This window comes from Haemaphysalis longicornis, unplaced genomic scaffold (assembly GCF_048455015.1).
Source record: "Haemaphysalis longicornis isolate Haplotype H1 unplaced genomic scaffold, Haemaphysalis longicornis Haplotype H1 scaffold_2, whole genome shotgun sequence".
Taxonomy (NCBI): Eukaryota; Metazoa; Arthropoda; class Arachnida; order Ixodida; family Ixodidae; genus Haemaphysalis; species Haemaphysalis longicornis.
In genome coordinates, this window is record NW_027526295.1 from 194176628 (window position 1) to 194188748 (window position 12121).

The 12121-nt window shown below is 50.1% G+C and overlaps 1 protein-coding gene across 1 annotated transcript in view; it reads right to left on the reverse strand.

The window, feature by feature from the left end:
• The window catches only part of LOC144170939 (aminopeptidase N-like), a 4050-nt gene extending 3506 nt beyond the window's left edge, over positions 1-544 (reverse strand). The window contains exon 1 of the mRNA XM_077700935.1: positions 38-544. Within this exon, the coding sequence (XP_077557061.1) occupies positions 38-544 (507 nt within the window). The remainder of the gene's footprint in view (positions 1-37) is intronic.
• Positions 545-12121: the final 11577 nt, after the last annotated feature.

The window sequence follows — 12121 nt, forward strand, 5'->3', positions numbered from 1 at the left end:
CCGGCAGCCCCGTGTCGGAGCCCCTGGGATAGCCGACGCGCGGCCGCGCCGTGACATTTCCCATGGCCAGCTCGCCGGAGCGGAACGTGATGAACTCGCTGGCGTTGTGGCAGACAACGTGCAGGCTCACATTGCCGGAGAAGCCGGTCAGCAGGTCGCTCTCGAGCCGGATGTCGTAGTGTTGGGCGGCCAGACTCGCCTGCGACGAGCGAGAGCGCGCCGCGAGCTGCGACGCCAACTTGAGGTGGGTGCGTATGTGGAGAGCCAGGAAGAACGCGAAGACCGCTGACGTTACGACGCCCAGCACACAGACGGCGAAGGGAAGCACGAAGTCGCAGCTGAGCGAGCAGAAGCGGCGCGCCGGCCTGCAGGAGTCGGATTGCGTACAGGATCTGACGCTCTGCCAGCTTTCTTCGCTCATGGCTCCTTCCCTGGCGTCGCAGCTCACGAGGGGCCAGGTTCTTATCGGTGAGTACATAGCACGACGGGTCTTCTCTTCACTGATACAGGGGCAGAGAATCGGAGGCTTGGGGCCGGGTTCCATCTTTCTTCTCCTTCTTCTTCTTCTTCGTCTTCTGTTATGCCTCATGGGTTTGGTCGTCGCAGAGGCCTGTTGTTGAGCCATGTAAGGAGTGAAACATTAGAGAACCTCTCTGGCCTGCGGAAGCCTTGCGTGCGAAAGAAAAAAAAACACAGCACACGTGTATCTATAAGCACGTGTATAGCGCCTCTGCAAGGCAGTGTCAGTAAAGAAAACCCCAAAACGCCTCAGCACTTCTTATGAAGTGCACGATACAAAATTTCACTCATGAGTTGCGGATGCGGATGCGTTTATGCGTCGACGAGAAGATATGCCGGCACTGTGGGGGCCCCCATGTTTCTGGGCACTAACTGGAGCAGTAGCGGCCGTAGCGTTGGCAGGAAGTACAGTGTTGTACCCGGTACAGAGCGGCCTGAATTCGACTGAACTTGACGTACAAGTTCAAATTGCGCTAAATGTGTTTTTGCAGATGGTCGTAGTCCTCATATTTCTAACCCGTTGAGCTGCGATTATACGCCCCTTCCCTCAGAATTTCACCCACATTACGTGAATATGTTCGAGGCCAACGGCGGTATTATATGAAGGCTTTTTTTTTTCTGTGTCCAGAGGGTCATTCGATGGTTCTATAAGTACTCGACTAAATTGACATCCAGTGGCGTTTAGCAAGAAAACTCCGCGTCTGGCACTTTTATTCGCTCTCCCTAACCTAACGGAACGTAACCTAACATTAGGTCTTTTATACGCACTCTGAACTTCGATTCGCGCATGTATTAGACCCCCTCCCCCCCCCTCTCCCCCCCCCCCCCCCCCCTGCAATGGCTTCGCTATTCGCGCTTAGTGTTTGTACAGTAGAGCTGTTTAAGCTTTTAGTTTCGCCGTCTGGAAAACAGCAGAGATAAGATTTATTCCCAAGCCAGACAAATCCCCGCACATTGATAATTTGCGGCCAATATCCCTTACATAGTATGTAGGAAAGTGAGGGAGAAGGTTGTGCTCAACATTATGCAGCAATACCTGGATGAAACCCAGCAAATACCAGTCCATGTTTGGATTTCGAAGGTATCCTCGCCCCCGCCACTCGACACTTCCCGCGAGCAATACTAGCGCTCTACCTCAAAAGGAATTTTAATAACGTGCCCCACGAGGCAATGCTACGAAACCTTAACAGCACAGGATACGGGGAAAGAACATTCAGCTACATTGTATACTTTTTTTCAGACCGCACAGCCACACTCAAAATCGGTTATATCATCTCAGATCCCATCACCCTCGGATGTAGAGGTACACCCCAAGGCTCGGTCCTCTCCCCGCTCCTAATTGGCATCGCGCTCCTGGGTCTCCCGGCAAGGCTGGAGAGTACTCCAAATTTAAACCATGCGCTCTACGCAGACGATATAACAATTTCAACTGGCACTGACTCACTCGGGAGACTTCAATACTGCCTGCAACAAGCAGCTGACGCTGTAAAGCAATACGTAAAGGAAAGCGGATTACTCCCCAGAGAAGTCAGAATTCTTGGTGGTCCGGCATCGTCGCATTAAAAATGACAATGACAGCATCGAAATCAATTTATAGGAACACACAATTAAGTTCTGAAGCTCACTAAGGGTACTTGGGCTGTTTGTACAAGCTGATGCAAAATCCTATATAATGCTCCAGCGTCTCGACTGAACAAGCTCAACATCCTCCTCCGTAAAGCCACGAAGCAAGCCCTTGGGATCCCCATAAGCGCGTCAACCGACAGGCTCCTTCGCAAGGGTCTGCACAGCACGGTGCACGAGATCATAGAGAGCCACCTCTCCAGCCAGAGAGCACGACTTGCAATGACCAAAACCGTTGAAAAACTGTTGAACTGAATTAAACGGAGATTCTCAAACGTCAAGCTGAACAAGCACCTTCGTGAGCGGTGGCGGCACAATATCTTATCCAACCCATTGCAAAAGAACGTGCACCTGGTTCACCATTCCGGTCGACACACACAAAAAAAAGAAGCTAGAGATAAAGCCTAAAACAGGAAATACGGACCCTTTCCAGAAACGCTCTACACGGATCCAGTTACGATACGTGGTAGAAGAGCAAAGACAGTGGTAGTAACAACAAAGACAGAGCTCCTTGTCTGCACCGCCCTAATAGCCGCGCGCGCGAGAGAGAAAGAGAGAGAGCGAGAGAGCGAGATAGAGAATAAGTTTAATGAAGACCAGCGATGTTAGCCGAGCCGTCGTGCTGGCTTGCTACACTAGATGAGAGGAGAAAAAAAAAAGAAAATGAAAACGCATCGACCAAAGAAGCGGAGGAGCTAGCTGTGGCGCTCGCCCTCATGCAGACGAAAGCCACGGTGGTGGTTACGGACTCCCAGGAAGCGTTCAGGAGCTTCAGGTCACGTTGGGCGGCACCAACAACGCAACGGCATGCTTTCAACCGAATTCCCCGACAGAAAAGTACGGATTGTGTGGATGCCTGCACATGCCTACATGGAGGGCAACGAATTTGACCAAAAAGCCCGAGAACTTGCCGATCAGGCCTCGGAGGATGTGGAGGCACCTACCAAGAAATAACAAAACATTACAAGCTTAATTGAAGGAATTTCCTGCTACATCACCCAAACCTCACGAAATCTCAAGAGACAACACTCAGACTCCTACAAACAAACACATTCCCGCATCAAATTAGGCTACACCGGACCTACCCCACTACATATCCAGCAGAATGCAAATATCGCCAACAACCAGGTACACTCAGACATATTATCCTAGGGTGTACAAAAAACAAGTACCCACCACCCCTTCACGGCATCCGACTGCAGACGAATGCAGAACGGCAGACGACTGCACTCAACAATAAGAAAAGTGCAATGTGTGGAAGCAATGTTTATAGCACGTTTCACACTCAAGCGGTGACCAGGGCGAAGATGTTTCGTGGAATTAAACCAGGGCATTAACCCGCAACGGCCGCTGATTATTGCGTTTCTAGAGGAAATGCGCAAGCAGAGGTTTATAACCATGCCATTGCTTACTGCCAAAAGAGCACACATATTGGTTGTTTTGTCGTGTGCAGCACGCGTCTTGCGCCGCACGCAACGTGAAAAAGCAGACGACGCGATAGCGCCAACCACACTATTAGCGGTTCGTCCCGCCGCCGCCAGGGGCCGACTGTGTTCGCGCTCGGGGCGAATAGCCATAAAACGATAATCTCGAGCACATTTGAAGTCGGCTGCACTACGATCGATGCCCACGTGCCGCGGTGACTCAGTGGCGTTGTGCTGCTGATCCCAAGGACGCGGGTTCGTTTCCCGGCCGCGGCGGCCGCTTTTATGATGCAGGTGAAAAGCGAAAACGCCCGTGCGTTCGAGATTTCGGCGCACGTTAAACATCCCCAGGTGGTCAAAATTCTTTTTTTCTAGCGTGTGTTTCGTCTTTTCTTTAGCTGTGTCCCTGTCTTAATGTCCGCTAGTACGATGAATTCCTTTGTATACAGTAACCAACTCGCCCCTTAGCGCTTTAGTGGTCAAAATTAATCCGGAGCCCTCCACTACGGCGCGCCTCATCACCTGTGCAGCGTCGGCGCGTTAAACGCCCACAATCAATCAATCAATCAATCAATCAATCAATCAATCAATCAATCAATCAATCAATCAATCAATCAATCAATCAATCAATCAATCAATATTCCGGCTTTTCGTCGTGCCTTCGCCTTCGCGACCATCGTTTAACCCAACAGGGAGGATGACTTTCAAGGGGCGCGGTCATAACGCTCTCACTCTTTCTAAGTTACTCCACAACCCCCAACTCTCGGACGCAGACGTCTTCCCTTCAATTTTAGCAACCGAGGAAAATATACTGGGACAGATCCCCAAAGCTCTAGGCGAAAATGTGGGTGCACGTTGGTGCGCGCTGATCACCTGTTACGGGTCAGACGTGGCAGAGCGTACGCCAGTCTCTCCGACGGCAGGAACTTGTTGCATTACCAAAGTAATGCATGTGTGGGCGTTGTTATAGCCCACCCAGCACTCTCCCGCGAAAGAAAAATGAAAGAAGCTCACACGAACGCGTAAGACTTGGAAGGTAGCGAAGATGTACGCAGCCTTCACGACCGTCACGACGACGGTTTGAGTCCGCGTACGATTACAGCCAATTTGCTTCTTCGCTGCTGCTCCAGCGACCTTTACTCTATCATTGTTGCTATAAGTGCGAACTTTTTTCATTTTTTGTAATGATAATCATTGGACATCACCTTGGACGGGCGTACGCTATAACCTGTCTCTCGTTCTGAGCAAGGGTTGTCACGATAACGGCGAACGCTGGAGTTTTTTTTTTATTTTTTTTTTGGCCAATCTTGACCGATCTCCCCAAGTGGGTGTGCTTGGCTTGACAAACGTGCGCAGGGGATGCTGGGTGGTCGTCGCGAGGCACGCGCACACGAGCGCTAGGCATTTTCTTGGTTTTGTTAACTGTCGCGCGGTCGCCGCAAGGCCCGTGCTCACGTGCGCGAGCTCGACAATTTCTTGGTATTTTTAACTGCGGATTGGATTGGATTGGAAAACATTTAATGAGCATAAAAGTGGGTGGCTTTCTCAGTCCAGATAGCCGCGAGCTAGCGCAGCTGCTTGGGCGCGAGTGATGAGGCGTTCTTGGTCCTCGCACCGTGAGCTGGCCAGCTCGCGCTCCCACTGCTCAGGGGATGGGGAAGGGAGGGGGTTTGGCGCGTAGGGGCATTCCCAGACTAGGTGGTAGGTAGTGTTTGGGACGGAGCAAGAAGGGCAGTTGTAGGGGTAAGTGGAGGGAGATATGTGGTGGAGTATCGTGGTGTTGTAGAATGTGTTGGTCTGCCGTCGACGCCAAATGCGAGCCGCCTGTGTGCTGAGGGATGGGTGAGGAGGAGGGTATTGAAGCCGCAGTTGGCGATAATGATATAGGATTTCAGTGTATCGGGGAGGGACCGGGGGATAGATGGAGGGTTCGGAAAGGTCCTCTTCCGTCGACGAAAACGCCCGGAATGTAAGAGCGCGGGCAGCGGCGTGTGCCGCCTCGTTTCCCTCGAGGGAAGAATGGCCTGGTGTCCATACAATCTGGATGTGGGGTGGATCCTTGATTGATGATAGTATCTTCAGCGCTGAGGGAGAGATGCGGCCTTTACAGTAGTTGCGGCAAGCCTGTTGCGAATCTGTGAGGATTGCCACGTAGTTAGAGGAAGCCGTGGTCGCTGCTAGAGCGATGGCTGTCTCTTCAGCCGTCGTGGTGCTTGCGTGGAGAATGCTGAGGGAGGTAACATTGACAGATTTGGAGTCGACGACAACCAGTGCGTGAGCAGGGCGGGATGTATACGGAGCGACGTCCGTGTATCGGGTGTCCGGTTTGTTGTGGAATTCGGCCCGGAGGCGGGTGACGCGGGCCTGTCTTCTGCCTTGATTGAAGGAAGGGTGCATGTGTTTGGGGATGGGAGACACGAAGATGTGAGCTCGGAGTGACGGAGGGATACGCTGGGGGGTGTCTAAAGGAAGAGGAGTGGGGTAGCCTAGTTTATGCAGTACCGTGCGACCCGTAGGGGTGAGGGCAAGGCGAGTGAGTTGCTGGACCCGCTGTGCTTCGAGGAGCTCAGAAAGGGAATTGTGGATACCTAATTGCAGAAGGCGGACAGTAGGCGTGAAGGCAGGGAGGCCGAGGGCGATTTTGTATGATTTCCTAATAAGGGCGTCTAATTTTGCATGTTCCTTTGGTTTGAGGTTGACGTAGGGAGTACCATATGTAATGCGGCTGATCAGTAGGGCTTGAACAAGACGGCAGGTGTCTGGTTCTTTTAGGCCATGGCGCTGGGTGCAGATTCTTCTGATAAGATGTGTGGGCTGGGTGACTGTGACATGAAGTTGTGGGAGAATCGCCGCCCCAGAGCCATCTGCGTGGAACGTCACACCAAGTATACGGAGTGAGGGCACTTGGGGAACGGGCGTAGAATCGATCGTGACTGACGGGTCCGGAGTGGGGTTTGGGGGACGGCCTCGGGTGCGGGCTCTAAGAACGAGGAGTGCGGATTTATGTGGTGCACATGTCAGACCACGCTGCTGCAGGTACCCGAGTGTGCAATCAACGGCTTGCTGGAGAATGTCTTGTTGATCTCCTGGGGATCCTGCGTTAGTCCAGAACGTGAGGTCATCCGCATAGAAAGCGTGCTGAAGGTTGGGGATGGCAGAAAGCTGGGCTGGGAGTTGAAGAAGGGCTATGTTAAAAAGGAGCGGAGAGATTACAGAACCCTGTGGTGTTCCTTTCGGCGGAGTCGGGAAAGGGTCAGACTGGAGGGGGCCAATACGAAGCGTTGCAGTGCGGTTCTTGAGAAAGGCCCGGACGAAGTTGTATGTGGCCTCCCCGCAATTGGTTGTTTGCAGTCCTTGGAGTATTGCGGCATGCGTGACATTGTCAAATGCTCCTTGTACATCTAATGCAAGTATAGAACTGGGGTGCGTTTTGCTTAAGTTTTCGATAATTTGCTCTTTAAGTTGTAAAAGCACATCTTGGGTAGACAGGTGTGCTCGAAATCCAAACATGGTATGAGGATAGAGGTCATTGTCCTCCAGGAATGCGGAAGTCGGGAGTGAACGAGGTGCTCGAAGAGTTTACCCAGGCATGATGTGAGGGAAATAGGGCGAAGGTTGTCAACGGAGATTGGTTTGTGTGGTTTCGGGATGAGGGTGATGTCGGCGTGGCGCCACTGAGGAGGAAGGGTGCCGGCTGCCCAGTGCTTGTTGAAGAGGGCAAGGAGGGAGTTGAGGGAGTCTTCATCGAGATTTCGCAAGGTCTTGTTGGTTACTCGATCTTTTCCAGGGGTGGTATTGCGGACACGAAAAATTACGATTTGCTAAAGAGTGTCGCGCTCAAAATTATTAATATGCGCCTTTGTAGCGCCAGCCACGGTGTAGCCGGCAAATATTCGCTGCATGTAGGCGTCTCGGCCTGAGTGCTAATCGTTCGCACGGCCTCACGCACGTAGGCGAGAAGCGCGGGCGCGTAGAATACATGCAACTTTTATAGCGAGAAACGCGAACTGGTTGCCGCAGAAGCCTCATCACCAGGACCTCGGAAAGGTAACGGTGGACAAAAGGGCCTACAGGTAGTGAATTAAACATTTTTTAAAAATTATTTTGGAACACAAATGAAGTGACGTAAGACAAACGACGTACTGCGGTGTATTTCCTAATCTTCACTGTTAATTTCACCAACAAGTAAAAGTGAAATAAAGTCGTCATAGCAAGAAAGTGTAAACATACCTCTTCATTGCTCCCCTCAGAAGCTCCGCTGAAGAAGTCAAAGAAGCGGATGTTACCTCAATAATTATAGTAATAATTCATTTATTTTCCGTCCTATGAGATGAGGGAGGCAGGGAAAAATAGCAGCATCTCCACTCCGTGGATGATGGCGAAGGTGCGAAGTACGGGGACTCGAAATGACATCCAAGTTGCGCCCCGAGTGACATCCTATTTGCGCCCCGACCGTCATTCGATTTGAGCAGTGAGTTGCACCTTGCTTATTCCCGAAATGAAACTGCAACTCACGGCTCAAATCGAATTTCGCTTAATTTTCGCTTGATGGTAGCATGCGCACGGATGGACGGGGACGGACATCGGGAAGTCCTAAGGTACTCCGCACCGTTACACGCGAGGGAGTAAGCCGTTTGACTCTCGAGTACTAACTCACGGTCGTAGCCCAGTGCGTAAGACGACTGACGCTAACTCTGTCTCGTCTACCAGACACAGGCTCGAATCCTGCCGGTGCCTGTGTGACTTTTTGCGATTGTAAATGCTATGCGCACGCACGCGGACGAACATTGTGCGATCCTAAGGTACTCCGCAACTAAAAAGCTGTATGAACAGCTTTCCTCCTCCCCCCAATGGGACGTACAATATGACACGTTCAAGTTTTAGGCAGCGTACAGGACAAACATCAACCAGCACAAGCAAAAGAAAGAAGCATTACAAATAAGAGGAAAACAAACAATCAGCCGTGCTGCAATAACATGAAGTGCGACACAGTCGCGGTTACAGACTTTTTTTTCGCGCAGTGATCGCAATCACAGAAAGCGCGCCGCAGTCCCAATTACGCACCTATTTCCATATGTCCAGGAATGCGAGCTTCCGACCCTCAAAATACGCTGCCTAACATCCGGGTTCAACTAACATGCTAATTGCCCGGAATTATCACAACCACACTTTCCCCAGGACAGCTCGCCTGCCAAAGAAACATTTTTTCGAACGTTTCAAATGTCAAACAAACGCCTGTCAAACAAACAAAAAATACGTTTTTTTTCCCTACCCTATCGGCACGAACAAGTGGCACCACCTGGTTATCTCGCTAACATGTCCTCATTAACAAGAGTCGAAGAAGTATTCATCAAGAAACTTTGCGCAAATGCAGTTTACACCCACATATCATTAAGAAGTGGACAAAGGGCCCCACAACACCCTCACCCCCACATTGTCCCTACTGTAACACGAAGACCAAAGCAGACCTTCACCACTTAATATATGTATGGCCATTCTTCGATGCACATAGTTCAGACACCATCCGACACATTGATCGTAACACCATACAGCACGAAGCACATGCCGCATTAGATAAGTCCTTATTACACGAAGTCCTTATTACACGAAATAGGCAAATTTGCAGCCAAAAGTGGTCTGTCACGAGTAGTCTGACGAAGGGCGGCCCCGGCGAAGCCTTCGAACTGTCAGTAAATAGAAGAAAAAGGGCCTGGAGCTGAAGCAACCCGTGTAATCTCCTCCCTCTTAAAGGCCAACTGCACTCAAATTTTTCTTTGTTCAAATTTGATCCAAATAAGTAGTCTATGCTCTTAAAATCACCATGGCGAAATCCTTAGCTTCGTAATCACAGAGCACGCCAGATACCATCGTTCAAAGTACCTCCGAGCAGACGACGTTTGCACCTGGCGGAGAGTCGCCGTAACAAGTTCCGAGCGGCCTGTGACGGAGGTTGGGGAACCTGTCCCGTGAAGCTCGCGCTTCTCCGGCGACTTGCAGGGCGCTCCACCGGGCGCAGGCAGTGCGTTCGCCCGGGGTTTCTCTGCTACACCAGCAAGCTTTACCGCCGTCGTCATCACATGTTTAAAACAAACCGCATACGTAGCAATATCCGCCAGTTTTTTCAAAGCAATAAAAGAGATTAGAAGCCTAATAACTATTCACGCGCTTGCAAACGTTTTGGAGTTAGCAAAACTTTTTTACTTGAAAATATTTTTACCGAAAGAAAAAAATAGCGCGAAATGAGCACTTGCCTTACATTTGTCATTCCTATTGCATCTACCACAGAAAAAAAAATATATTTTATAACTTCCTGACCACTTGCACTTCCGCATCCAGCATTGGCCATATTTGGGCTGGCCCAACGCCACCTCCATCCTTTAGACCTTTCCAAAAGTTTGACGACCTAACTAGAGTTGTTGTACACGCAGGTATAAACATTTGTGAGACTTTTGCCTCACTCGCTAAGTGAACCAAAATCAGCCTTTCTTGTAGTAACAAATACATCCGCACAAATATCCGTCGTCGTCTTTGCGAAGTGCGAAAGCTAACGAAACTGCTCCTCTCCTAAACAATAAACTAGATTTTTGTTCAATTCCCCCGTGAAGTATGTACTTTTGTAGAACATTAGATTTAGTTTACTTGGAAGTAAAATGTTTACAACTTCACATGTCTCTGGTGAAAGTAGAAAACAGCATTAGATAGGAAACGTCTTCGTGTTTTAGTGCATCATTTAGCTGTGGAAGCTGGCTTATAGTTTCAGACCACTTTTATAATTCGATTCTCGATGTGCAGGAAGGCAAAAAATACTGGGCCGATTCACGAAGCTGTTTGTACGTAATGTATAGTAGAAATAGTGATTGATCTCCGCCCGCGCAGAGTTTGTTGCCTTCATTCAAACTGAGAGATGTAATAGTGGAAGTTCTTCTGTGGAATTAACAGTGCGAAACGCGACGCTACCGCGCGCATGTGAAGGAGGCTCTGAGCAGCCCCCGGTGCTGGCGCGGCCGCTTCCGTTCCATCACGTACGTCACGTCCGGCCGCCCGTAATGGCCGCCTTTTCTATTAAGTTTCGGTTCCGAAAACGCTAATCTCGCGGGCCGTTTGCGTCGCGCGCTTTGGTGTTTGAAACGCAGTATTTTGCATTTCGCACCCTTTTTAGGTGTGCTATTAGGTGACACTATTTTTACGTTGTCGAAAATTTGAGTGCAGCTGACCTTTAACCCATGTTCCCCACCAAGTGGCTTTAGCCCTCCCTTCCACAAATAAAAGTTTTACTACTAGTACTAACTACTCAATAAATTCCGGTTGTGACGCGGCCGGCGGTGCGGCGGGGGTGGCAGGGTGTTTGGGAGCCCATGATAATCGCCGGTGGTGGTGGCTGCAAGCGCAATGGCTAATAGGTGCGACGGCCTTTGGCTCGTCTCCTCGCTGGCAGACCGTGGTGGTTGCTTAGAAGGGTTCCGTTTGGTTGGATTTTTATGGCGCAAGGCCTACTGGGGGCAAAGAGCGCCTGTTCGGTTCGGTATTGGGCCGCATAAACGCAGTGGACGTCCTGGTTGGGGAAGTTTTAGGTACGTTTGTTTAATTTTCATTCTACAGCTCGTCGATCGATACGTCGTCTTCACTTACAACTTAGACGTCAAAAACCCAAACTCTATTGCGGGCTGGATGCCCCCGTAAATTATAGGAAACGACCCCGCGAATTGACCACAGTGCACCGCGCAGCCTCGTCGCTTGAGGCCGTGAGCACTGCGCCGATGTGCAGAAGATTTCCGACGGGTGGTCAAAGGACACTCGAAACGGGCTGTTTCTGCGAGCGCCGGACGCGTAAACATGCGAAACGTTCCCAGCCAGCCGGCAGCGCGGCTTCCGGCGTTGGTAGTCTTGACAAACCCTCCTCCGCCAGAGTACAGCACTCGTAGTTTGACGAAATTTTCACATGCGGGAGAAGTAAAAGTGCCTTCTCAGCGTGAGTGTGGGATCATTTGTTACAACTCTGTCGGTATTTTCTTTATTGTTGCACTTGATTGTTGCTAGCCTGGACACAGTGGGTGAAGAAAAAAAGAGAATGGACCGGAATTTTTTTTATATTCCCGTGCACACAGAAACCCAGATCCCTATTCACAGAGAGAATTGAACCATGTAAATACCGCACACAGTCTGCGTTTCTCCACTCAGCTTAGCCCAGATGTTTATCGCGACACGACACCAATGATCAGCTCTTGTCGCCCACGCACCCGACAGCAGTTAATATGAAAAGGATTGCAAAATACCAGGGCAAAAAAAGCAGATTTTTTTTCCAAGTGACGTCACCGAAATTCCCTGAGCACCCACTGACTTTTTAACGTACGAAAATAAATTTAGCCTAAAGTTTGTGTAACTAAATTTTGTTATTTTTATGTTTATATAGCCTACTCTAACATTCTCTTGTTTTTTTTTCTTCTAAACTCCCCTTTAACACTATGGGGTCTCCCTACGGACTGCTGTTGTGACCATCTGCAACACTGGTGGTGCCGAGAGTGTTCGCAAGCCAAGTCAGTCCTGCAGTATACCCT